The sequence below is a fragment of the Chiloscyllium plagiosum genome, unplaced genomic scaffold (assembly GCF_037043375.1).
Source record: "Chiloscyllium plagiosum isolate Xiang-an unplaced genomic scaffold, Cpla_swu_hap1 HiC_scaffold_12, whole genome shotgun sequence".
NCBI lineage: Eukaryota > Metazoa > Chordata > Chondrichthyes > Orectolobiformes > Hemiscylliidae > Chiloscyllium > Chiloscyllium plagiosum.
In genome coordinates this window covers 35,256,293-35,277,871 of record NW_028270150.1, presented here as the reverse complement: position 1 = coordinate 35,277,871, position 21,579 = coordinate 35,256,293, and the positions used below count along the sequence as shown (strand labels likewise).

The window sequence follows — 21,579 nt, the reverse complement described above, 5'->3', positions numbered from 1 at the left end:
ACAGCAAAATGGACTATTATTTAAATGGTGAAAACTTGCAGCATGTTTCTGTGCAGAGGGACCTGGCTGTCCTTGTCCATGAATCACAAAACCTTAATTTGCAGGTAATTAAGAATGCAAATAGAATATTGTCCTTCATTGCTAGAGGGATGGAATTTTAAAACTAGGAGCTGCAGTTGTGTGGGAGATTGGTGAAGCCACACCGGGAGTAGTGTGTTCAGTTTTGGTCTCCTTACTTGAGAAAGGATGTACTGGCAGTAGAGGAGGTGCAGAAGAGGTTCACTAGGTTGATTCCAGAGTTGAGAGGATTGACTTACATGGAGAGATTGAGTAAACTGAGACTATACATTTTGGAATTCAGAAGGAGGGAAATCTCATCTTATGGGAGCATATAAAATTATGAAGGGAATTGATAAGATTGAACCAGGGAGGTTGTTCCAACTGGCAGGTGAAACTTGAACAAGGGGGCAAAGCATCAAAATAAGGGGGACCAGATTTCAGACTGAGCTGTGGAGGAATGTCTTCACCCAAAGGGTTGTTAATTTGTGGACTGGAGGGAACCACATGGTGTATTCCTGCTCCTATTTCTTACGTTCTTAAGTTTAACTATCACTTGGTGCTTGTGCTGTTTGGCTACAAGAGGGTAACATCTCATTTTTTAAGGTATGCCAGATGCTGCTCCTAACATATCTCCTGCACTCTTCTTTGAACCCAAGGTTGATCCCCTGGCTTGATTGTGATGAATGAGCAGGGAATACACTGGATCATGAGGTTGCAGATTGTATTGGAGAAAGATTTTGCTGCTGTTGTCAGCTCACAATGCCTCATGGATGACCCATCAAGTTGCTAGATCTGTTCAAAGTCAGTGCCACCAAGCACAGTGATAGTGGCACACATCATCTAATAAGATATTCCCAATGTTAAGAGTTGACTAGATCTCCAAGTGGACCATGTAGCTGCCACTTTTATTGATACTGACGTGGACAGTTGTTTCTGTGGCAGACAAGAGTGGCGAGAGGGAAAGCAAGTATGTTTTTCTCTTGTTGGTTCCCTTACCGTCTGCTATGGACCCAGCCTAGGACTGGACTAGTTTTGTGGCTGCCAAACCACTTTTGGTGTTGGCCATTGAAATCCTCCATCCAGAGTACATTCAGTATTCTGGTTACCCTCAGTGGTTCCTCCAAGAGTATTCAACATGGAGGTATATAGAGTCATCAGCTAAGGGAAGATAATACATGGTAATCAGCAGAAAGTTTTCTCATCCCTTGTGTCTTGAGACTTAGATATCTGGAGTAAATGTGGCACACTGATCCAGAATGTTTTCTGGAAGTGGAGGTATTCTACATCCACCATTTCTTTTGTTAACTCTGGTGCTGATTTTTAAATTAATTCTGAACTCATCAGGCCTACTACTATACTACATTTTAAGCTTTTCAGTACAATTCAGTTGATACAGTCTGCCTGGCTGTCAGTCAGGCTTTTGACAAGGTCTTGCAAAGCCAACTGGTTAGAGTCAAGAGCTGCGAGGATCCAGAGTAAATAACATCAAAACTTAGGAAGTAGAGGATGATAATCTGTGACTGCCACCAAGCTAAACAACTAGTGTCCAGTACTGTATTACAGGATTGAGCTAGAACTCCTGTTTGCATTGTGATGACTTGAATGGAGGTGGTAGTTGGAGAGCTGGTGGCCTAGTGGCATTATCACAAACTTTGAATTATTCAATTCAAATGCCACTAAAGTCGAACAATGACCAAGAAACACCTGACAATAGTCAGAAAGACCATCTGATCTACTACACCATTTAGGAAAGTAAACTTGTTTGATCTGACCTACATGTGACTAGACCAACAGCAATTAGTTGAGTAAATTGCTTTTTGGGCAGGCAATTAGCCAGCAACATCCACATCCCAAAGAATAAATAAACAGTTTGCAGAGGACATTAAAAAGTTTGATGGTAACTAGCAAGGAGGTCATAGATGACAATATAAACTGACTGTCAAATAGGCTGAAGTGGCAAATGGAATTTAATCCTTAAAGATTAGATTCCCCACAGAATAGAAACAGGCCCTTCAGCCCACAACGACCCTCTAAGAGTAACCCACCCAAACCCATTCCCCTGCCCTATATTGCAGGCAACATTATGGGCAATTTAGGATGGCCAATTCACTTGATCTGCACATTTTTAGACTGTGGGAAGAAATCAGAGCAAACCCACAGACACAGGGAGAATGTGCAAACTCCACACTGACAGTCGCCAGAGGCTGGAATTGAACTTGGGTCCATGGCACTGTGAGGCAGGTTGTATGACCACCTGATGAAGGAGCAGCACTCAAAGTAGTACTTCCAAATAAACCTGTTGGATCATAACCTGGTGTTGTGATTTTTAACCTAGTACCCTAGGATGTACAGAAAATCAGATCTTCTGTATGTCCATAGGACATCCCTTATTTACATAATTTCCTGTATCTCTCCAGGAAAAGTAGTGTTCAAAGTAAAAGTATGTAGTTACAAGCTGAATGATAGCAGTAGGCAGATCAAATTTCCTTGCCTTGAAATCATTTATTTTACAGCAACCACAAATCATCCTCTAATACAGATTTCACTAAGTGAAATATTCCTGCTCTAACGATTAGACTTAAATTCAACCTTTGCCATAAGCCTCCTACTTCAGGTGAGGCCTACTATTAAGTTTAAAACAGATTGGCCTACCATCAACTGCCTTTTTAAAAGATTCATTTTTTAAAATTCAATTTCAAAAACCCAGACAGAATTGCCTTTAAAATAGACCTCCACTAAGTCATCCCTTAACGTCAATTACATGCCAGTGAAAACCAGTCTGCCAGGAGGTCAACCTGAACAAGACTGAGTGCAGTTAGGAATTCACGATTTAAGGAAAAAACACCAGACAATTAGAACAGCAAAACCTAATTTAGAACTAAAAAGGGCCTATTATATTTTAAACACTAAATCTAGATTGCTGGAACTGGTTGGAAGTGCTCAACTACAAACGAAAACCCAGCAAGCTACTGAAGTGTATAGAAAAGCTAAAGTAACCAGGCAACTAGATTCCTGCTTAAAAATAAAACAAAGAACCTAGGATGCTGGAAGTCAGAAACAGAAGCAAGAACAAATTACTATATAACCTCACATCTAGCAGTATCTGTGGAGAAAGAGCAATTAGCGTTAAGGTCGAGTTACCCTTCGAGGGAGATTCATGTCAAATTGATTCCAAATGTGTCAAGATCAGGTCATAACAGGGTAAAAACATAAGGACTGCAGACGCTGGAAACCAAATTCTGGAGTAGAGTGGTGCTGGAAAAGCACAGCTGGTCAGGCAGCATCCGAGGAGCAGTAAAATAGACGTTTCGGGCAAAAGCCCTTCATCAGGAATACAGGCAGAGGGCCTGGAGGGGTAAAGCCTCTCATTTAATCTCTCCACCCTTCAGGCACACTGCCTTTATTCCTGATGAAGGGCTTTTGCCCGAAACGTCGATTTTACTGCTCCTCGGATACTACCTGAATTGCTGTGCTTTTCCAGCACCACTAATCCAGAATCAGGTCATAACAGCCCGACTAGGAGAAGAACACAAGACAGAACGATATGGAAAAATGAACTCATCTGTTTATTGCAATAAAAGAGCAGACAAGATTCAAATCAGCAAACAAATTAAAAAAGAAAAAAAGGCACACTGCACTAAAAAGGTAGTTAAAATGTCCCACTTGTCACCAAGCAGAAAAAAAAAGCCATTGCATCAAACAAGAATGAAATCATGATTGTAGAAGAGTTTAAACGCGGGGGAGAGGGTGTTTGCATTTCAATTAGACAATGAGGATGAGCAGCTGGAAGTGGCGGGGATACTGTGGACCGACTATATTTATCAACGCTGATATGCAAATGAGGGATAGCAAACGCCGCCAATTCCTATTGGTCTATTTTCAAACTACGAGCCAGCCAATCAGAAGCGAAACATCTTGACGATCTCCTCACATCTCTTCGACTCCCCCAAGACGGACCCCGAATCGCCAAAGCACAAGCCAAGCGCACTACTGAAGCCAAAACTTCTACCAACAAAATTTTTAAAAAACTATCACAAAGTCCGTCTTAAATGAGGGCTGGAACGGGACCTTTTAACCGCCAAATCCATACAGAGTGCGGCCTTGTCTCTTCAAGGCGTACACCACATCCATGGCCGTCACCGTCTTCCTCTTGGCGTGCTCGGTGTAAGTGACCGCGTCCCGGATCACGTTCTCCAGGAAGACCTTCAGGACACCCCGGGTCTCCTCGTAGATTAGGCCGGAGATTCTCTTCACTCCGCCTCGCCTCGCCAGCCGGCGGATGGCTGGTTTGGTGATCCCCTGGATGTTATCTCGGAGCACTTTGCGGTGACGTTTGGCGCCGCCTTTGCCCAGTCCCTTGCCGCCTTTACCACGTCCCGACATGCTGCGCTACAACCACACTCAACCAACCAGCCGATAACAACAACGACCGCAGACTGAAGCACAAGCCCTTTCTTCTCAAAGAGATCTTGAGCTGAAGCGGACCTGGGTGTAATACGCGCACTGACGTCACCGCTCTGTTGTGTTCCCGCCTCCAAATGTTTCAATTTCCAGCTCTATCCGGAAATAGAGAGAGAGTTGATTGATTGTCTTCTCTACTCCTTCCAGCTTCATTTTTTACTTTGGAAAAACTGGACTGTCATCAAGAGTAAGGAAACTTTGTAGAAGCGAGATTTACAGATTATCTAGCCTGTTCCAAATTGGATATTTTTAAGTCATATATTTTAAAAGTGAAGGCGGGTAACTGCATCCGGTAGGTGAAACATTCGGGTAATCAAAGGTCGGACGTGTAAATCAGAACGCATGGAGGCATGCGGGATGAATCGGGAATGCAATACGTAAAATGTCGGTGGCAATAAATTCAGCAGTTACTTGCAGGAGGAAATTGGGTGAATACTGGAAGGGAGAAAATGTAGATTCGTGGGGCTGATTGGAGAGCTGTTTCAAATAAGTATCCATGATTCGGAGATGCCGGTGTTGGACTGGGGTGTACAAAGTTAAAAATCACACAACACCAGGTTATAGTCCAACAGGTTTAATTGTGACAATCACCTGATGAAGGAGCGTCGCTCCGAAAGCTAGTGTGCTTCCAATTAAACCTGTTGGGCTATAACCTGGTGTTGTGTGATTTTTAACTCAAATAAGTATTACAGCGATGCTGTCCAGTAGGGTTCTGCTACACTGCATGACAAAGCGGTTGTTGGGAAAATATTAGGATCTATTATAAAGGGTGTGATAATTCGACACTTCGAAAAGGATGGTAAAGTTGTGCCGAATCAACGTCGATTTACAAACATTCAGCCCACCCAACCTCCTGATTGTAAGTAACCAAACCCATATTCCCGCCTCACCTGATAACCTTTCAAATGGTGGTAAGAAAGTCTATTTACCTCTGCCTTAAAAAAAATTCAAGGATCTTGTTTCTACTATCTTTTCAGGAAGAAAGTTCCAAAAACTAACAATACTTTCAGAGAAAAATAGTCACCATTCTGTTTTAAATTGGCAACCCATGATTTTTAAACAGTAATCCCTCGATCTCCCATTAATCATGGCTTCACATCTAATCAGTCAGAACTCGTTGCAATCAAAACACCTCTAACTCTTCTAAACCTCAGTAGTCCAACCGCAGTTGAACAAACCTTCTTTGAACTGCCTCCTGTATGTTTACATCCTTCCTTATATAAGGTGACCAATAACGCAGTACTCCAGATGAGACTTGACCAGTGCCCTGTACAACTGACGCATAACCTCCCTACTTTTGTTCTAAGGCTGCAGCGAATCGAAACGTTAACTCTGATTTCTCTCCACAAATGCTGCCAGACCTCCTAAGCTTTCCTAACAATTTCTGTTTTTGTCCCTACTTTTGTATTCAATTCCCCTCCCAAAGAATGATAACATTCTATGAACTTTCCTATTGCTTGCTGTACCTACATACTAACATTTGTGATTTTTTTGTTTTGCATGAGGACACCCAGATGCCTCTGCATCTCAAAGTCCTGAAATTTCTCTGAAAATGGCCTATTTCACACTTTTCCACATTATGCTGCATTGCCAAATGTTTGCTTACCATTTAACTCCCATGTAACCCCTACCTAACCCCTATCTTTTTATAATCTCCTTGTCATCTTCACAATTTGCTTTCCTACTTGTCTTTGCATTGTCGGCAAATTTGGCAACATACCTTCCACATCTTCACCTAAGTCATTTATTAAAGATGTAAACATATCAAGATCCTAGCACTGATCTCTGAGCACACCACTTTTTACATCCTACTAACCTGAAAAAAAACAATCATTTATGCCCATGCTACAAAGGCAAATCATGTTTTCCAAACTTTGTTTTGTGGAAGTTACTTGTAACATAAATAAACAACCAGGGTATAGTGTATTTGACTTTTCAGAAGGCATTTGATAAGGTCTTACACAGGAACTTAGTAATTAGAGCACATGCAATTTTGGATAGTACACTTCAATGTGTTGAGAAAACAGAGGGTAGGAATAGAATCCTAGAATCCTGCAAACAGGCCATTCAGCCCAACACATCCTCACCAACCCTCTGCAAAGTATCCTACCCAGACCCATTCCCCAACCACTCTACATTTCCCATGACTAATGCACCTAACCTACACATTCCTGAACACTATGGGCAATTTACAAGGGCCAATTCACAATTCATCTTTGGACCATTCTCAGGAAGGCAGGTTGGGTTATCAGTGGGGTTACCACAAGGATCAGAGCTAGGGCCTCATTTGTCATCAGCTAAATACATGCGGGGATTTGTAATATTTCTAAATTTGCTAATGGCACATAACTAAGTGCAATTGTGAATATTGAGGAAGATGCAAGGGGAACAAAGGACTTGGAGGGCTATGTGAATGAGCAAGAACTTGGAAGCTGGAAATGATGTTAACAAATGTGAAATTATCGCTTTTGTAAGTAAGCTAAAATACGGAGCTTTTGTTAAATTGTCAGAGGTAGGTCAGTATTTTGTCCAAAAGGACTTGGGTGTCTTTGTTCATGAGTCACTAAAAGCAAGCACACAGATGTAATAGTCAATAAGGAAGGTAAGTGGTATGTTGATGTTCATCACAGGGTCATTCAGGTACAGAAGTAAAGTAAAAGTTGCCAAAGACTCAGAGGACCATAAGCTGCTATCTCATTGGAGAGCGCGAGATGACTGGTGTTACTGCACATCAAAAAGATGTCTTGCTGTATTGTATCATGTCATGGTGAAATCACACTTAGAGTATTCTGTAAAGTTTGGGTCCTCTAATATAAGGAAGTATAGATTTTCCATTGCGTGAATGTAATAGAAGTTCACCAAACAAATCCTGAGATGACAGGATAATTTTATGAGGAAAGATTGAAAAGAATGGGTTAGTATTGTCTAGAATTTCAAAGAATGAGAGGTGATTAGCAAAACATAAACATTTCTTACAAAGTGTGATAGGGTGGATAAAGATAGGATGTATCCCCACCTGCTGAGTCTAGAACCAAGACATAATCCCAGAATAAAGAGTAGAGCCTATTTAGGACAGAGATGAGGGGAAACTCCTTCACTCAGAGGGTTGTAAATCTTTGGAATTATCTACCTCAGAGAGTTGTGGATGCTCAGTTGCTGAATATGTTCAGGTCTAAGATTGAAAGCTTTTACATCTCAGGGCATCAAGGGATGTTGGTAATGGGGTTGAGGTAGATGATCAGCTATGATCATGCTGAATGGTCTCATTCAGTTCCTATTTTTTACTTATACTGAAGTCCATTCACTAAATTATCTTACTGTTATGCAAGTTTATTAAAGATCTATTTTGTTTCAGTCCATTTGTATTAACTATAGCCTCAAATTTGGTATTCTGTGCAATTTTTCAAATTGTTTATGTAAATCGTCAACAACGGTGTTCCAGAACCTGTCATTGTGAAACATCACTTCTCACGATTTACCGTATGACTTCCTTTAAACCCCTTTCTGTTTGATATTCAGCTTGCTGTCCATGGTGCTACTTAAACCCTGATTGCATGGGTTGAATTAATGGTGCTCCACAGTCTTTGCCCTGTTCCACCCAGCTTAAAGAGTCAGGAAAGTCCCACCATGGATGCTGGTCAATGGGATGGATGGCCTATGTGGTCCTAGTGTCACCTTGGGGGAGGAGTAGCCCAATGCTCAGGAGCTTGGGTCCATTGGGAATCTCATCAAGGGTTTGCGGGCCTGGATTCAAAAAGCCATATGGCAAAATATCCAGAAGAGGACCCAATTGCCCAATAACGTTTTGAAAGCTATACCAAGCTGTAAGGCTACCCTGGTGGCATGGGACTTTCCCACCATGGGTAGAATAATGAATAAAAAAATGAAAGAATTGTGGATGCTGTAAATCAGAAACAAAAATAGAGATTACTGGAAAAACTCAGGTCTGGTAGCATCTGTGAAGAGAAATCAGAGATAATGTTTTGACTCGAGTGACCCCTCCTCAGAACTAGAGAGCAGCAGTCTCAATTTTGGTACAATAAGGAAAGTAGGATGAAGCCCTTAAATGACCAATACCATTTAAATAGGCCCAAGGGAAGGCTTTCCAAGCTGAAATATCAGACCGAGTAAGTGGCAGGTGGGCCAGCCACTGGATTTTATGTGCCCTACTCCACCTTCAAGCCTTCTGAGGTAGTTATTTGGACAGTGTAAAAATCCAGCCTCAGATCTCTAAACATGAGTCTATTACTATTGAAAGGCCTTTGGAAATCCAAGTGTATCTAATATTCATTATCATTCTGTCACTTCCAAGAATAGAATAAGGTGGATCAAACATGATCTTCACTTTTAGAGTCAGTGCTGAATCCTCTTCTATTTCAGTTTCTACTTTTTTTCTCTTTTAACACATCTTTGAGTAATGTTTTCATCCTCTTTCTTCTCACCGCCATTAAACTAACTGGCCTACAGTTTTCAGACCTAGTCCACACATTTTCTTTTTAAATATGGAGAGTTAATTGGCTGCTCATCTGACATAATTTCCTTTTTAAGATCTATATAAAAATATAATAATGTCTCCTCTATCATTTTGCTGGCTTTTACATTGGATGAAATCTATCCAGGCCAAGAGTTTTATTTCTCTAGGTGATTTGTATATCAATTGTATCACTGCTTTCTATCTTAAATGTCTGTATATTTTGATCTATTAGTGTAGAATATCAAAATAGGTTGCTTTGTTAAAGAAAAATCAAATAGTTAGCATGGTTAATTAGGACCGTACACAGTTTTTCCAAATGCATCCATTAGTCCTGAATGTTGAATTTTAACATAAAAATATTACATTTTGGTTACTTTAAATGCATTTTTAGTTAACAGTTGGATTTGTAAATGCTAAAAGGTGACATTTGATTTTATCCATGTTGAATTGTCTAAATGATTTGGAGATGCCGGTGTTGGACTGGGATGTACAAAGTTAAAAATCACACAACACCAGGTTATAGTCCAACAGGCTTAATTGGAAGCACTAGCTTTCAGAGCGCCGCTCCTTCATCAGGTGATTGTGGAATACACAATTGTAAGGCACAGAATTTATAGTAAAAATTTACAGTGTGACGTAACAGAAATTATACATTGAAAAATACCTTGATTGTCTGTTGAGTGTTTCATCTGTTCGAATACCATGATAGTTTCACTTCTTTCATGTGTAAATCACAAAACCTTTTTTTAAAAGTTGAATTCTCAGGTTAGCTGTAACAATTGCTGTTAGCTAGGAATTTCCTGATGAAGGACTTTTGCCCGAAATGTCGATTTTCCTGCTCCTCAGGTGCTGCCTGACCTGCTGTGCTTTTCCAGCACCATTCTAATCTTGACTTCCTTGGTGCCGAGGATACTGAGGATGGATATGATTGAGATGCGTACAATTATGAGGGATATGGACATGGTAGGCAAGAAGGAGCTTTTCTCTTTGGTGAAGGGATTGGTGATGGCAAGTGTAAATTTAATATAAGAGGCAGGCCGTTTAGAGGGCATGTAAAGAAAAATGTTATCATTCAGAGAATAGCAGACATTTGGAACTCACTGCCTGCAAGGATGGTAAATGCAGAAACAGTTATAACATTTAAGTATTTAGATGTATACTTGTGAATGCCAAGGCACACAGGGCTATGGGGAAGAGCTATAAAATGGGCTTAGAATAGTTAGATGGTTATTTTTTTGACCGGTGAGACTCGATAGATCGAGGAAGCTTTTTCTGTGCAGTAGGCCTTTATAATCTTGACGCTATAAATCCCCAGGCCAGTTCCCAATCCTTTCCCTCCTTAGCATTTCAGGTTCGGTTTTAAAGCTGGATTGCTGGTGAGGCATCTGTCAGCTCCATTTTCTATTTGCAACTTTGTCATCTGGCTTGATCAATGTAAGTGTTTAGTTTTGAATCCACCACAGGCAAAACACCCAAGCGATCTAAAGAAAATATGAAAGCTGATATCTCCCATTTATAGATTCCAGAAGTTGTGAGGTTATTGGTTTTTGCTTCTGGATATTGACATTTTAAACATATATTCATCTAAATTGATTAAAGCACAATGATTGTAACAAATCGAGAGAAAAAATATATAATGCCCACCCAGGTTTTTGACTAGCACAAATGGTTAAGAGCTTCAAGTCATACTGGGCACTTCCGCATTAGTGACTTGAATGAATGGTTGACTTTGTTCCAGGTTTTTCCGCCTGCAGCCTCTGTAGTCCACTTCAGGCAGAGTGAAATACTACAACTCCCGAGCATCTCCCCGCCCGCTGCAAAGCGACGTGACCCCAGCCAGTGGAGTTGAAAAAGCAGGAGTTTCACCCTAGTCGTTCCACTGTCGAGGGCTTCTCCATGACTGACAACATGTCAGCAGCGGCAACAAGTAAGTTATTACAAGGCCATAGACATTCATGTTATTGCTCCCTTGGTTTTGTTTTTTTTTTGCAATTTCCAAACCCGTTCCACATACTTGTTGCTGTTGTTTGAGGGACCCAGCTACTCTTAGTCAGATACAGGCTTCTGTCTAACTATTTGATTTCAAGATCTCTGCAAGTATGTTTGCGAAGTCGTTAAATACTACTCATGGTGTTCAACCGAGTTCGTCCGTCCTTTTGTTTTTAAAAGAATCCGCGAGATTAATTTTATAGTTTATTGTAAATTCTGTCGCATCTTTAAAGCGGCTACCGCTTTGTTGCATAGAGCATTTTAAAAAGTGTTTTTTTTTGCGGCAAATAATAGTGTTTCAATGAATCCGATTAAAGAAAACTGTTCTTTTCAATAGGTTACTCCCCCCCCCCCCCCCTGTCCTCCAGAAACAGAGAATCATAGAATTCTAAAACATGGCTTTGAGTTTGGCTGTATCCTGTCTAAACGTTCCAGAAGTGATTCTCCTTAAACCTTGTTTCCAATAAGATTAAGCTTAAATCCAGTTTTGGGGAATTTTTAGATTAGATTGAATTAGATTACTTACAGTGTGGAAACAGGCCCTTCGGCCCAACAAGTCCACACCGACCCGCCGAAGCGCAACCCACCCATACCCCTACATTTACCCCTTACCTAACACTGCGGGCAATTTAGCATGGCCAATTCACCTGACCTGCACATCTTTGGACTGTGGGAGGAAACCGGAGCACCCGGAGGAAACCCACGCAGACACGGGGAGAACGTGCAAACTCCACACAGTCATTCGCCTAAGGCAGGAATTGAACCCGGGTCTCTGGTGCTGTGAGGCAATAGTGCTAACCACTGTGCCACCGTGCCGCCCACAATTTGTTGAAGTGAGAATCTAAACACTTTGAGACTGATTGCATGAGTATTTTCCCACAGTTGATATAGTGGCTACAATACATACTAATTGACTCAACTGATTACAGCACCACAATTTAGCTAACAGATTGAATGGTGGATACCAAACCAGTTCCGAAGAAGGGTCACTGGCCTCGAAACGTTAACTGTTTTTGCACCACAGATGCTGCCAGACCTGCTGAGTTTCTCCAGCAATTTCTGTTTTTGTTTCAGATTTCCAGCATCCACTTTGTTTTATTTGTATGGTGGATGTATTTGCAAGCTCTCCCATCTATTGGCAACCCCTAACCATCCCCCTGCACTACATGTATAAGGTACTAGTGGATTTCTTTGTCACAAAGGTTGAAGCCATCTGTTCAGCTAACAGTTGTGCCACAATTTTCCCCAATGTACACTCAAACCCCCCTGTGCCTAATTCTGAATCTCTGTTTAGCATCTCTCCTATTTTTCCCCCTCACATCTTCTCTGGCCTGAATTAACTTACAAGACCCAAACCACTCTCTTTTAACTCCAAATGTTGACTATCCAACTACTATTCCTGACTTTCATGTTCCCATAACATTGTAAATGCCCCCTTTTATCAGGGGCTGTGACCCCCTGACTGTGAAAGTGGACACTATCTTCCCCTCACTCCTCTCAAACCCCCTCCAAACATCCAACATCCATTCTTAAACCAGTTGCCATCTTTCAAATTCATCCCTATATTTCTCAGAACTTGTGTTTGAATGTGCAATTGCGGTTCCACTCACACCGTTATGTGGATATAGCCTGAATTGGAACTGACATCCTCCATGACTGAGCAGCAGAAGCCCTCTTCAATCTCACTGGCCTCTCTTCAAGCATTGGCACAGTTGACCATTCATTAATCCTTCTTCCATATCATTGAGCTCAGTAGGATTATTCCCACTTGATTCCAGAGTCACATCAAGACGATCCACAGTAATGGATTCCCATCCCACTCTCTGCACCATTCGCTCTGAAATCTCCCAAAGACTTATCCAGACCTCATCCACTCATCTGTACCTTCTTCATCATACCCCCACCCACTTCCCCGTAACCTTAAGCTAATCTTTCCAATAAGTGTACCATAAAATAAAAATACTGGAAATATTCAGCAGACCAGGCAGTATCCGTGGAGAAATTAACAGGATTAATTTTTCAGGCTAATGGTCATGAAAGATTTTCCTGTATCCACAGAAATTTAGTATATCCTTCGAAAGTTCAACACAAGATATGCTTGCTTCAACCTCCATAATTTCTTTCATCACTGCATTTACCTCTGCCCAGCTTCCATTTAAAGCATCAATCTTGCCTTTTTTTTAACCTATAGCCTTGACTATGTCAATGCATTCTTAGCTGATTTCCAACCTTCAAGCCTCCTTAAATTAAGCTCATTAAAAACTCTTGCCCACGTTCTCATTCACCTGGTATCCCTGTGCTGACTGATCTACATTCAGGTTGGTATCCAAGCACTTTCAATTAAAAATTATCATCTCATAGCCTCACCATACCTCTCCTCTAGCCTGACTACTTGCTGAAAACCCTGCATTTCCCCAATTTTGGTCCCCTGTATCTTCCCTGGCTTCTTTCACCCAATCTTCAGCCAATCCTAGAACTTTATTAATTATAAAAGGGTGTAAGTACCCCTTTCTTGTGGCACAACTGATAAACTGGAGCACAGACAAAAACTTTAACAGGAACCTTAAGAAATCCCAATTAAAATGATATTCCCAAGGATAATGATATAATTCAATCCCTCTCATACCAACAGTCCTGGAAGGCTGAGGCATACATGTTACTCTACTGGGTCATTGGTAACATTAGAAAGCAGACAAGTTATTGGACCAGACTACTTCCTCCACAGCCTGCTGTTGGACCTTCTGATGCACCGTGGCCAGGTCCAGAAACACTGCCTTCAGGTGCCTAGACCCTAAAGTCTGGAGTTACCTTCAGCCTCTACTTGTCCACCTGTTCTTCCTTCTGTAAGACCTTCCTTTCAAACTTACTTGTTATCCAAGTATTTAGCCTCCCTTTCTAATATCTCCTTTATAAGTTTGGTGTCATTTTTTTGGGATGATTATGCCTGTTCGATGCATCTTGTGAATTTCATTATCTTGATTTTATGTATAACAAAATGTCTTTCCTATACAGGCCAATGTTTTTCTTATCTAATATGAACCTCTGTGGCAAGGTATGAACCAAGCTGCTAAGAAACAAAGGGTGTTCTTTGTGATTGTTATGAAGGTGCATAATGTATTATTATTTGTGAACTTAGGTTTAGAAGTTCATGAAAAATGAATTTTCAGAGTTATGAAAATTTGTCATTTTAAAAGTCATTCTGAAGTTTGAGTTCAAAGCAGCATTCACAAGAAATGATGTTTTTAGTTCAACGGACAGCAAGTCACCTCGGGAGATAATTGCTCTACTGTTTGCTGATTTCAGTTTTTATGAACATCAGAGAGAACAGGAAAGAACCAGAAGCAGGTTCCTGCAGAGGGAAGAGGCCCATAGCAGCAGAGGTGCTGTTATTGGCACTATACAGGCAGCCAGGGCTGGGGAGAGAGCCTATCATGTTTACAAGTCAAGATGAAGAAAGCTCCCGAAACAAGTGGCTGTTGGGCTGTAAGAGAGGAAGCCATTCTTCAAGGCTGGAGGACATATGTTTACGGAAACAATGTTAAGTAATAATAAGCTGAATTGGCAGTTGTTTTAAGGGTATCTAGGAGAGAGAGATTACAACAGTGCCATCTAAATGAGGGCAGGCCCTCACTGCGATTTGATGTCTATAAGTATATTGTTGAGATGGAAGGGATGCTTCTTTCTTGCTGATGTTTGTGATAAGATAAGTCTAATAGTTCTTGTCTGGTGTAAAGTTGTTAGCCTTTTTCTCATGTAATAAACTTTTGTGGTCTTTTTTTTAGAAGTCCATTCACAGCCTCTTGTTAATTAGTTGAATGACTGAGCTCCACGGTAAACTCAAAGAACAGGAAAATTTATGGCCTATCGAGTCATGTTTCGGATCTGGGATCTGACTTGTCTAATCAGCTGAAATCCTAAAATAATGTATACAGTAAAGTGATAAAATTTACTATGACCCTTCACGAAGTTTTATTGGATTAAAAAATGGCACCAAGCCGAAGGAGGAGGTATCAACACCAATAACCGAAAAATTGGGTAAAAAAGAGAGGCTTCAGAAGGAGGAGGACGAATGGAGGACTTCGGCCACTATTGAATATTGCATGCAATTCTGGTCTGCCTGTTATAGGAAGGATGTTATGAAACTTGAAAGGGTTCAGAAAAGATTTTCAAGGATGTTGCAAGAGATGGAGGATTTGAGCTATAGGGAGAGGCTGAATAGACTGGGGCTATTTTCCCTGGAGTGTCAGAGGCTGAGGGGTGATTTTATAGAGGTTTATGAAATCATGAAGGACATGGATAGGGTAAATAGACAAGATGCTTTCACTGGAGTGGGGAGTCCAAAACTGGAGGGCATAGGTTTAAGGTGAGAAGAGACAAATTTAAAAGGGACCTAGGGGGGAACTTTTTCATGCAGAGGATTGTGCATGTATGAAGTGAGCCGTCAGAAGAAGTGGTAGAGGCTGGTACAATTACAACATTTGAAAGGCATCTAAATTGGTATATGAACAGGAAGACTTTAGAGGGATATGGGCCAAATGCTGGCAAATGGGGCGAGATGTCTGATCAGCATGGATGAGTTGGACTGAAGAATCTGTTTCTGTGCTGTACATCTCTATGACTTTCAGTGAGAGCATATATAAACTAAGGCCTAGACAATTGACAATAGCTTATCTGTGGTAGGTCAAGGTACATGAATGGCCAGTTTGGAGGATTGACAAATTCTCCACTAGGTGAAGGACAGGGAGAGGTCACAGATAGGAAAAGGAGAAGCTTGAAGCAAAGTAACTGCAATAACGAAAATCTTTAAAACATTAATGAATTGTGAACCAATGTGCTAGTTGATTGCAGGAATGACAATTTCAAACTACAATACTAGTAACTAACCTTTGGATGACCTTATTTAATGTAAGTCAAATTTTACTACTTGAAAGAAATGCACAGGCACACTTTAGTATTAGTGGTGTTTATATAATTTAACAGTACTGTTGATATTAAATGGTATATCTACCAATATTATGATCTGCATCATAGTAAACCTGCCTGTAATACAAATTTAAATAGCATTCGCAGATGTGACACAGTCTTAAAATGTTGGATCCTTCTGATGGTGCTGCCCGGAGCTAAACATTTCCACAGTTGCCGGGCCAAACAACAAATGACCTCTTATTGACTTGAGCCTGTGTTTAATTTATGGCCTAAAAGGAAGATAACCCCATTTTGACAGAACAATAAGTGCACAAAGAATGGTGTAACACTCCAATCCTTGTTTAAAATAAATGTATAATTACACAGACGATGGCTAACCTCTAGGCTCAATAAAATTAGGCAGAATTTCCAGATTGAAAAGGTGCAAAACGTCCTTCTGTGAGTGGACCAAATGTGTGTTTCTGTGGTCAAGATTAGTCGATACCAGGCCGATAGTGACTGAGTTATTTATTAATGACTATTTGCTGTTCTGCGTTTTATTCCTAGAATTCCGTCTGGCGCTTATTCAGCTCACAGTGTCACCTCTGAAAGCCAGTAACCTCAGCAAAGTCCGAACATTGGTGAAGGAAGCAGCATTGAAGGGGGCAAAGGTTGTAGCACTCCCTGTAGGTAAAACATTCAGCAACAAAAGTTCAACAGCCATTTATCTTTCTTGTTGCACAATTTAACCCTTCCAGTTATCATCAAAACTTAAAAGTGGAGCCTTTCCTGTTTTGAATAGCAGTACAGGCTTGAGGGAACGTAGGGCCTATGCTTATTCCTATTGCTTTTATTCATAGATTTAGTAGCTAGTACTACAACAAACAAAACTCAAAAGAAAAGTAGAAATTAGTGGAAAATACTCAGCAGGTTCTAGCACCATCTGTTTTTGTTTCAGTACTAGACAACATAGATTTAGATTGGTGCAAAATAGATTTGAAACAGAGATTGGGATAGAATGTGTAAGGCAGCAAATGCCATAACTGGCCTGTATGACAGTGCAGCGGAGATAGAATAGTACAGATACTCAGAATGCCATTATATGCTGCATTAAACAATTAGGATCACAGATGGGCTTAGACTTTGAGTTGAGAGTGTGGTGCTGGAAAAGCACAGCAGGTCAGGAAGCATCCAAGGAGCAGGAGAATTGACGTTTCGAGCAAGAGCCCTTCATCAGGTATTCAGATATTGCCTGACCTGCTGTGCATTTCCAGCACCACACTCTCAACTCTGATGTCCAGCATCTGCAGTCCTCACTTTCTCCTAGTTGATTTTAGATTTTAATGAGCCAAACATCTGTTTCTCATCTTAAAAACAAAAGAAAGGAAGAAAAAATCATATGGAAAACACCTTTGGGGCATAAAATGTATAATGCTGAAAAAGAATTCAAAGGGTACTTATAAACTGAGCTTTTGTTTTTGTGCGTTATTATATAGTTCAGACTGTTCAGACAAGTATAGACTTGAGTATAGCCTTTTTTTTAATGAAGTACACTGCCATAACCCTGAACTAAATTCAGGTCATGATAGTAACAAATATTGTATATTTTGGTTTTTCTGAATATCTGCTTTAAAGACTTCATGTATCTTAAACCACAGGAATGTTACAATTCTCCATATGGAACAAATTATTTCCCAGAGTATGCAGAAAAAATCCCAGGCGAGTCAACTCAAGTGTTGTCTGAAGTAGCAAAGGATAATGGGATTCACCTTATTGGAGGTCAGTATGGGTTAATGCAGACTGCAGGAAGAAACCAATAAATTTAATTGCTGTTTTCTACTTCACAAAGCAACTTTTTGTTCAGTAGTTAATGATTGGAATTTGGAAGCTCCTATTTTCACACTAAAACACAAAGTATAATTTCTAATCTAAACTTCAATGGAAAATAAAATTGAGCATGTAAAACTGGCTGTTGCTGAGTGCATTAGTTTAAAATTCTGTTATGAAACTTGGTAATGGGTGCAGAATGACAAATAGCGATATAGAATTTATATAGTCAGCTGATAAATTCTAATCAGAGGCACATCACAATTGTATTTTAGGATCATGTATACTATAGAGCTGTTTTCACTCTAGCTGTGTGTGAGATGCACATAGGTTATGCATCATACTGTTACCTTTTTGTCTAGATTCCAGTTATATTTCAGTGTAGTATTTGAGAGATCTCTGCATTTTCATTGGATTATTGTGTATTGTTGATTGAGCTGTTCGCAATAGTATTGAAGAGAAACTTTAGTGCATTAGTTGAGCACATAATGTGCCTCTTGTTTTCTGGCACTCCCCATCCCTAAACAGGCATACAAGGTGTTTTGCCCACCTACTACCATTTATCCCCTGGGTGAGTGTACTTAATTGTGGGGAGTTAAGAAAATGACATTTCATCCCTGAGCATCCTGCACATGTCCATTCCCAACCTTGAACTTCCAAGCCCGCTCTGTTATACAATCAAGCATGGCAGCTCAGGGGGACATGCAAGAATCTGTAGCACTATTTGAACTAGAGCAGGGAGCAATTTGCCAGGGTGCAGTATCATCTATGTAACTCCAGAATGTCATGTCATTCTTGCTTTTGCAGTCTGTGATACACTTGTTGACATGACAACAGCCACTGCACTAGGGATAAAGCGCTTTGGGATATATTGAAAATATCAGTGCCTTATACAAACACATTATTCACATCTTTAACCAATGATACCTGTTTTAATATAAGGCACCAAGAATAAAAAGGAAAGCATTGGGCAATGTGTTATTTTATATTGTATTTGTAAAATTGTTTGATAGATTTGAAACAATACTTTGCCAACAGTAGCTGAGTATAAATGGCTGCTTGTGATTTTACAGGTTCCATTCCAGAGGAAGATGGTGGGAAGTTTTACAACACCTGCACAGTGTTTGCACCAAATGGATCCATGTTGATGAAATATAGAAAGGTTTAAACTCTTTATTATGAAGCAGTGACTGAGTTGTGCAGTGAGTTAGAAGAGCATTTTCTACTTTATAGGCTAAATAAGGCTGTTAAGAGGAAAGCTCCATTTCTCTGAATGCCCAAAATAAAATATTAATTTCCTACAGGTTTGAATGTGATATCAAGCAGCTACTGCTAGGATCCCGATTGATGAAACAAGTCAGATTTCAGACAGAAACCTGGCTTGATAGATTATATTTTGTTTAGTTTTGTTCTTTATTTTTAAAATATTTTGTCTCTCACTGAAATGTAAACACCCACTGCTGCAGACTTGGCTTTAACAGTGGAACAGAATAAAGGAAGATAAAATAGAACAATTCAAACTATCTACTTATAATACAGATTCAGATTCAAAGATTTAACCAAGGTAAAAGTGTAATCCCATTATCCCAAAACATTTCAATAAATTGAAAGGAAACAGCTCCTGTAGTACCCAAAATGCCACTTGTAAACATGACATATGCTGTAACTAACACATTAGTGGCTTAAGCCACCTGTGACTTCAACGTTTTGAGTGGAACTGAGGATAGCTTCTTCTTGTTTAAATATATTAACCTTTAAATAACCTCTTTAGGGTTTTAACTGACTGAACTGGTCCTCACCCTGTACAACTTCCCTTTCCAATCCTCCCACTTCCTCCGAACGAAAGGAGTAGCCATGGCACCCGCATGGGCCCCAGCTATGCCTGCCTCTTCGTAGGATATGTGGAACAGTCCATCTTCCGCAACTACACTGGCCCCAACCCCCACCTTTTCCTCTGCTACATCGATGACTGTATCGGCGCCGCCTCGTGCTCCCACGAGGAGGTTGAACAGTTCATCCACTTCACCAACACCTTCCACCCCGACCTCAATTCACCTGGACAGTCCTCAGATTCCTCCCTCCCCTTCCTCGACCTTTCTATTTCTATCTCAGGCGACCGAATCAACACGGACATCTACTACAAACCGACCGACTCCCACAGCTACCTGGACTACACCTCCTCCCACCCTGCCCCCTGTAAAAACGCCATCCCATTCTCCCAATTCCTTCGTCTCCGCCACATCTGCTGCCAGGAGGACCGGTTCCAAAAACGTACAACCAGATGGCCTCCTTCTTCAAGGACCGTAATTTCCCCCCCAACGTGGTCGACGATGCCCTCCACGGCATCTCTTCCACTTCCCGCTCCTCCGCCCTTGAGCCCCGCCCTCCAACCGCCACCAGGACAGAACCCCACTGGTCCTCACCTTACCACCCCATCAATCTCCATGTACAGCGCATCATCCACCATCATTTCCGCCACCTCCAAACGGACCTCACCACCAAGGATATATTTCCCTCCCTCCCCTATCAGCATTCCGTAAAGACCACTCCCTCCGTGACTCCCTCATCAGATCCACACCCCCACCAACCCAACCTCCACTCCCCGGCACCTTCCCCTGCAACCGCAGGAGGTGCAAGACTTGCGCCCACACCTCCCTCCAAGGCCCCAAAGGAAACTTCCATATCCACCACAGATTCACCTGCACCTCCACACATATCATCTATTGCATCCTCTGCACCCGATGTGGCCTCCTCTATATTGGGGAGACAGGCCGCCTACTTGTGGAGGGTTTCAGAGAACACCTCTGGACACCCGACCAACCAACCCAACCACCCTGTGGCTCAACACTCAACTCCTCCTCCACTCCACCAAGGATATGCAGGTCTTTGGACTCCTCCATCGCCAGACCACAGCAACACGACAGTTGGAGGAGAGCGCCTCATCTTCCGCTAGGAACCCTCCAACCACAAGGGATGAACTCGGATTTCACCAGTTCCCTCATTTCCCCTCCTCCCACCTTGTATCAGTCAAAATCCATCAAACTCAGCACCGCCTTCCTAACCTGCAATCTTCTTCCTGACCTCTCCGCCCCACCCCAGTCTGACCTATCACCCTCACCTTGACCTCTTTCCACCTATCGCATTTCCGACGCCCCTCCCCCAAGTCCCTCCTCCCTACCTTTTATCTTAGCCTGCTGGACAAACTTTCCTCATTCCTGAAGAAGGGCTTATGCCCTTCTCCTGTTCTCCTGGATGCTGCCTGACCTGCTGCGCTTTTCCAGCAACACATTTTCAGCTCTTTAGGGTTTTATCCCAACACTTGTGAACTGAACTAACAGTAATACTTCATTCAAACATAACCTAGTTCCTTATATATCGTCCTCTGGAGTGCTAGCCTTTACAGCCATCCTATTTAAGGACTTCACAGGTCCCGCTCAAGTCAGTCTATCTTTCTTTCTTTCTCTCTTTCTCTCTCTCTCTCTCTTTCTCTTTCTCTCTTTCTCTCTCTCTTTCTCTCTTCTTTCTTTCTCGCTCTCTTTCTTTCTCGCTCTCTTCTTTCTCTCTCTCTCTTCTTTCTCTCTTTCTTTCTTTCTCTCTCTTTCTTTCTCTCTCTCTTTCTCTCTCTCTTTCTTTCTCTCTCTCTTTCTCTCTTTCTTTCTTTCTCTCTTTCTTTCTTTCTTTCTCTCTTTCTCTCTTTCTTTCTCTCTCTTTCTTTCTCTCTTTCTCTCTTTCTTTCTCTCTTTCTTTCTCTTTCTTTCTCTCTTTCTCTCTTTCTTTCTCTCTCTCTTTCTTTCTCTCTTTCTTTCTCTCTTTCTTTCTCTCTTTCTTTCTCTCTCTCTTTCTCTCTTTCTTTCTCTCTCTCT

At 41.2% G+C, this 21,579-nt stretch overlaps 2 protein-coding genes across 4 annotated transcripts in view; one reads left to right on the top strand and one right to left on the bottom strand.

Annotated features, from left to right (window-relative positions):
• Positions 1-4,131: 4,131 nt before the first annotated feature.
• Positions 4,132-4,443, bottom strand: LOC122555301 (histone H4). The gene has a single exon (XM_087993193.1). The coding sequence runs from the start codon at positions 4,441-4,443 to the stop codon at positions 4,132-4,134; it is 312 nt and encodes a 103-aa protein (XP_087849319.1).
• A 150-nt stretch (positions 4,444-4,593) lies between these two features.
• The window catches only part of nit2 (nitrilase family, member 2), a 27,406-nt gene continuing 10,420 nt past the window's right edge, over positions 4,594-21,579 (top strand). Inside the window, exons 1-5 of one of the 3 annotated variants that reach the window (XM_043701151.2) lie at positions 4,594-4,708; positions 10,734-10,922; positions 16,457-16,575; positions 17,548-17,668; positions 18,790-18,878. In XM_043701151.2, coding sequence (XP_043557086.1) covers positions 10,892-10,922; positions 16,457-16,575; positions 17,548-17,668; positions 18,790-18,878 — 360 coding nt within the window. In that variant the 5' untranslated portion in view covers positions 4,594-4,708; positions 10,734-10,891. Of the gene's footprint in view, positions 4,831-10,733; positions 10,923-16,456; positions 16,576-17,547; positions 17,669-18,789; positions 18,879-21,579 lie in introns of all 3 variants that reach the window. The other 2 variants (XM_043701153.2, XM_043701152.2) reach the window with 2 other exon arrangements.

Coding starts and splice junctions, on each gene's coding strand:
- LOC122555301 (XM_087993193.1), bottom strand. CDS start 4,443: ATGTCGGGACGTGGTAAAGGCGGCAAGGGACTGGGCAAAGGCGGCGCC.